Here is a 6,041-nt window from a genome sequence, read left to right as displayed (position 1 = left end):
GCAGTGAACAATAAATAAATAAATAAAACCAGTTCTGTAATGTGTCCTCAACAAATGCATGCCCTCCTGACTCCCTAGTGGGCAGTAGAGGGAAACAAATATATTTTCCAGTTCTGCTCAACTTTCTGAACAGAAATAGACATGCTGGAAAGGCTGTTCTGTCTTTTATGATGAAATCACATATTGCTTCTCGGTATTGAATAATCTAGGAGTTAGAGGGCTAGTCATATTTACTGTGGACAGTATTATAAGCAGTCAAATTTTATGGCTATCTTTGTAAAATCTGTTCTTTTATATTCCATGTCAAATTGAAAATTTTATTTCTTCACTGTTGTACCTGTGAAAATACAAGCCATTTTACAGGAAAAAAATCTTCAAAATAATTGTTACACAAATCAGGACATCCGATGAAGCTGAGTTTATGGTGTCACAGACTCTGAAGGTGGGGTGCTTCCTGTATTTGGGGGCATATGTCATATACAGAACTATAGGACATAATAGGTATTTGTACATCTCTTGAACTGCCACATGAATCCCAAACAGACATTTATTATTGTCTTATGCTCTGCACACCACATACTTACATCTGTGTTCTGAAATCCCTGAATATTTTTTTTAAAGACACTCCATTGGTGCTTATATTACTATTTCTTGTGACATCTTCTCACTGTCAAATAAATCTAACTTGTAGGAGAATTTAACCTGGCTTGTAGAATTAATGGATTTTTTTCATGATCATTATAATTGTGTTATTACTTTTGTGGTAGTCTTAATTTCTTTTCAATAGCAAAAGGATGATGTGTAAGCCTTTAAGACTTAATCTAGCATGTCTATCATAAGATAATACTTGCATTTGTGATAGAATTTTTTCTAATCAAATTGATATCAAGAGTTATAACTGTTATTGAGGGAAATAGGTTTTTAATTTCTAAAACAGAATGCAGATGTTCTGTTTTTATCAAATCCAAGATGTCATGAATTGTAAAATGTGTTTCTGTAGTAAAACAGGCAGTTGCACTTATAAGGTATCACCCACCCATCAAGTGTGCTGAAAACCACTCAGTGTGGAGAAAAATGGTATTTTCTACAATGGGATCAAGGACCACTGGTTATCATCATGCAAAAGAATGAAATTAAGACCCATACACAGTGAGGTCTTAAAAAAATAACTCAGTGGGTCAAAGCAGAACTGTAGAACTCTCAGAAGAGAGAGCTTAAACCCTCTGACTAGGTTAGTCAGTGGTTTCTTAAATATTACACTGGGGGGAAAAGCCTTTTGCCAATGAACAAATTGAATTTCATTAAAATTAAAAACTTTTGTGCACAAAATGAAGCTGTAATTAGTAAAAAGATAACTCACAAAATGGAGTCAAAATGTAGTGGTTGTAGGTCTCACGAGGAAATTGGATCAAGCATCTGAATTTCAACTTGCTCACAAAAAACACAATGCCACTAAAAATGGTCAAAGCTGGTTGTCCCCCTCAGACACATAAATGTCAAATAAGCACATAAAACATGTTCAACGCTATTAACCACTGAGGACTGCAAATTAAAACTGCACAGTTCAGCTTTATATCCACTGGAACAGCAGAAAAAGACCATCGCAGAACTTTTGTAAGAGGTTGGAATGTGAGCGTCTGTGTCCCCTTTCTGGGATGGGAAAACGGTGCTGCTGCTTTGGGACAAGCAGTTTGCAATTCCTCAGACCATCCAAAGTGTAGTCACTATGAGATCTGGAGAGCTAATCTGGAGAGATACATGCACACAGAACTGAGAACACATAAGAGTGTTAGTGAATGTCCCTTCCATCTTTAGCTCAGGAAGTAGTAGGTTTCCATATGGAGTTTGCTGTACGGGTTGCATTTGGTCCATCCCTGTGCACACTCCTCAGCTCCCAGGCCTCTCTCCAAGCCATTAGCCCCTTCACCATCCTTACCCACCCTTTCTACTTCATTGCCTTTACCCCCTTTCCCCTTTCCCCCTTCCCCCCAATTTCTCTTTCTGAGCCTGGCCTACCCTACTTGAAATAATGGTTGTCAGTTCTGTCCACTTTCATGCAAATTCCATTTTTCTTTATGACGGAGTACAGTTAACACTGTATGTGTTTGCAACAATACCGGGATCTGCCCATCTGTTCATGGACATCTAGACTGATTCCATGCCCTTGCAATTGTGCCAAGCCATGTGGATGTGTCTGAAAGCAACACAAATGTCCATCGCTTGAGAAATGGGTAAGCAAAATGAATATATATACAATGAAATTCGGGCTGTACAAATGAAGTGTTGATACATACTGAACCTTTAAAATACATTAAGTGTAAGAAACCAGACACTATATCCACAAATATGTCAGAAATGAAAATCCACAAAGGCAAATTAATAATAGCCACTGGGGATTAAGGAAAAATAAAAAATGCTTATGAATAGGTATATGGTTTGGGGGTAGGGAGGTGATGAAAACATTCTAAACTTAGTAGTCAACTGAACATGCTAAAACCAAAAAACTGAATTGAACACTTGAACAGACAGATAACAACTACTTGAATTTTATCTCAAAACTTATTTTTAAAAAGGATACCCTAGGACAAGGAAGATGACTCAGAAGGTAAAGGCACTTGTCCCCGAGCCTGACAACCTCAATTCAATCAGAATAGACATTCCGTAAGTTCTGTGACTTCCAAACACTCACCTTGGCAGGGACATCCCTACACACACACACACACACACACACACACACACACACACACACACACCAGTAACAAAGAAGGTCAAGTCAAGCCAAGAACACCCCCTCTGCAGCTCTATGCACTTTCTAGGCATCAAGGAACAGGCAGGCCTCCTATGCCCCCTGACAGTTTTTAATTTGATGTGACTATTTTAGTTCTTCACAGTAGGACCATCACCAGCAGAATTCTCTGCAGAGGCAAAAGTCACCCTGTATGTGAAACCTTTGCTCAGGAGTTTCATTTAACCATGAATCTTTTGTTTACCCAGTTGCTACCTAGGGCTCTCAAGAGTTCTCTAATCAAAGTTAATGTCCCTCAAGCCTTGGCAAACATGCACTGTGGGGGTTTGAATGATAATGGCCCCCAAAGGATCATATGTTTGCATACTTAGTTGCCAGTTCGTAAAGTGTTTGGGAAGGATTAAGGGGTGTGGACCTGTTTGAGGAAACATGTCACTGAAGTGGGCTTTGAGGTTTGAACATTAGGCTCAGTCTCTGTCTTTGTCTCTCTGTCTTTATCTGGATGTAAAGTCCTCGGCTACTGCTCCAGCACCATGCCTACCTACATACTGCCAGGATGGTCAGAGTAACCCTCTCACACTGCTAAGCAAGTTAAAAACTCTCAGCAAATCCTCAATTAAATGCTTTCTTTTGTAAGAATTGCCTTGGTCATAGTGTCTCTTCACAGCAATAGAACGGTAACTAAGGTAAGTGCCAGTAGTCCATCTCTTATTTTTTCTTAATTTCAAATAAGAAGGTTTTCTGTAAAAACACATACACTATACACATTAAACCCAAGTGGCTCTGCTTTGAAGGCTTAGCAACGATTTGTTGAATGAATTTCATGTTATCAGGGCCTGTGGAATCTCTTGCCTGGATTAGGATTGACAGGGGTGAGGATGTGTGTCCTCTCCCTTTGGCTTCTGAAGGAGTTATTGTACACACAAACAGAGATGTGTGCCAGCCTGTGGTGGCTTGCGCACCAAGAGAGAGATGCAGTCTCAAGCCTAGGCCTTTGGGCATAAAGAGCCAGTAGATGCTGTTGTGGGGACACAAGGTCTCAACACCTGAAAGTGTGGAGAAATCTGGTCCTTTAGGGCTTGTGGAATTCACCTTCCATAACTCTCCTTCACCATCTACAACTCTCCTCCGCTGTCTGCCTTGTTTCATCTTCCTAAGAGACGTTGACAATATGGCAGGTCTGAGGGTCAAACAAACATGAGGAACGATTAGCCCAAATCAAAGCCAAATGAGCAGAGAACTCATGAGAACTGGCTGCCTGATTTCCTCTTTGGTTTGAACTCACTTTCATCTAGATCTTGAAGAAAACAAAGTATTGATTTCTATTAAGAAAAGAAAATAGTCCTGCGAGTTCCTTCCTGCTGTGAACATCGGGTCTCTGCCCTCTGGCTTCAGACCACCTCCCTCGTGCCAGGGCCCCAAAACGGCAAACCGCGAACGAGCCTCCGCCCAAGAAACTCAAACGCTCTCCTGCCCCGAAGCTGGAGAACGCATCGGCCTCTCCTGTCCTGTCGGAAGGAGAAAAAAAAAAAAAACAGCAAGAAGCAATTGAACATATTGATGAAGTACAAAATGAAATAGACAGACTTAATGAACAAGCCAGTGAGGAAATTTTGAATGTAGAACAAAAATATAACAAACTCCACCAACCGTTTTTTCAAAAGAGGACAGAATTGATCGCCAAAGTCCCAAATTTTGGGGTAACAACATTTGTCAACCATCCACAAATGTCCGCACTGCTTGGGGAGGAGGATGAAGAGGCTCTGCATTATTTGACCAGAGTGGAAGTGACAGAATTTGAAGACATTAAATCAGGTTACAGAATAGATTTTTATTTTGATGAAAATCATTACTTTGAAAATAAAGTTCTCTCCAAAGAATTTCATCTGAATGAGAGTGGTGACCCATCTTCAAAGTCCACTGAAATCAAATGGAAATCTGGAAAGGATTTGACAAAGTGCTCAAGTCAAACGCAGAATAAGGCCAGCAGGAAGCAGCAGCACGAAGAGCCAGAGAGCTTCTTCACTTGGTTCACCGACCACTCTGACGCGGGTGCCGAAGAGTTAGGAGAGGTCATCAAAGACGACATTTGGCCAAATCCCTTGCAGTACTATTTGGTTCCTGATATGGATGAGGATGAAGAAGGAAAGGCAGAAGATGATGATGATGACGAAGAGGAAGAAGGGTTGGAAGATATTGATGAAGAAGGGGATGAGGATGAAGGTGAAGAAGATGAAGATAATGATGAAGGGGAGGAAGGAGAGGAGGACAAAGGGGAGGAAGGAGAGGAGGATGAAGGCGAGGATGACTAGCACAGAAGACCGATGGATTCCAACCTTCTTTTTTATTTTCTTTTTATTTTTTTAATTTTCTCCAGTCCCTGGGAGCAAGTTGCAGTCATTTCCCTCCCCCTCTTGTGCTCAGTTGCCCTGTTTCGAGGTCTCTCTTAACACCATGGTTCTCAACTTATTTGGGGAAAATACCTTGAGCAAAATATAACAGGAAAAGGATCTCCATTTTTCTGTCCTAAATTCATTTTATCCTTTCGTGTCTCAAAAACTGTGGATTCAATATCAATACCGTGCTTGGTGGGGAAAAAAGAGAAGCCCTTCAGTTCTCTTGGCTCTGCTGGAGGGTGTTAGGCCCCTGTGTAGTACTGAATAGAATTCTAGCTTTTTTTCCTTTCTCTGTATATTGGGCTCAGAGATTACACTGTGTCTCTATGTGAATACAGACAGTTAGCATTTACCAACATGTATCTGTCTATTTTCTCTTGTTTAATAAAAAGAAAAAGAAAAAAGGAGGTATATAGAAGGTCAGCAAAGGGTGGGTTTGAGGTGCCTGAGGGGGGATTAAGTGGGCATTTTGAAAACATGGCTTCTCCTTTGGCATGTTTAATTGTGATGTTGAACAGACATCCTTGCAGTTTAAGGTGACATTTTTAAATAAAATTCTCTCCAAATGAAAAAAAAAGAAAATAGAACCGGGCTCAGTGGTGCACGTCTGTAATCCCAGCACTTAGGGAGGCAGAGGCAGGTGGATCTCTCTAAGTTCTGGGCCATCCTAGTCTACAAAGCAAGTCCAGGGCAGCCAAGGCTATACAAAGAAACCCTGTCTCGAAAAACAAAACAAAACAAAACCAAAAAAAAAGGAGGGAGAAGAAAGAAAGAAAACAGAAATGTGTCTACACCCTTACCTCACTGAGACCCTGCAACCTGCTGCCATGCATTATTGCTGAAAGGGGCCTTTGGAAAGTGCTTCGTCTTCTCTAGGTTACGCCATTTAAGAAGCAGCC

General features: G+C 40.7%; 1 protein-coding gene across 1 annotated transcript; it reads left to right on the top strand.

Annotated features, from left to right (window-relative positions):
* Positions 1-4,113: 4,113 nt before the first annotated feature.
* Positions 4,114-5,500, top strand: LOC311608067 (protein SET-like; the record flags this gene model as incomplete). The annotated part of the gene is made up of 1 exon (XM_084800347.1): positions 4,114-5,500. A coding segment is annotated over one exon (945 nt), but the record flags the coding sequence as incomplete, so codon positions are not given.
* Positions 5,501-6,041: the final 541 nt, after the last annotated feature.

This window comes from Acomys minous, assembly GCF_964271855.1.
Source record: "Acomys minous genome assembly, chromosome: 11".
NCBI classification, from domain to species: Eukaryota; Metazoa; Chordata; class Mammalia; order Rodentia; family Muridae; genus Acomys; species Acomys minous.
Note: the sequence above shows the minus strand (reverse complement) of the source record. Positions and strands in the feature narration are given on the sequence as shown.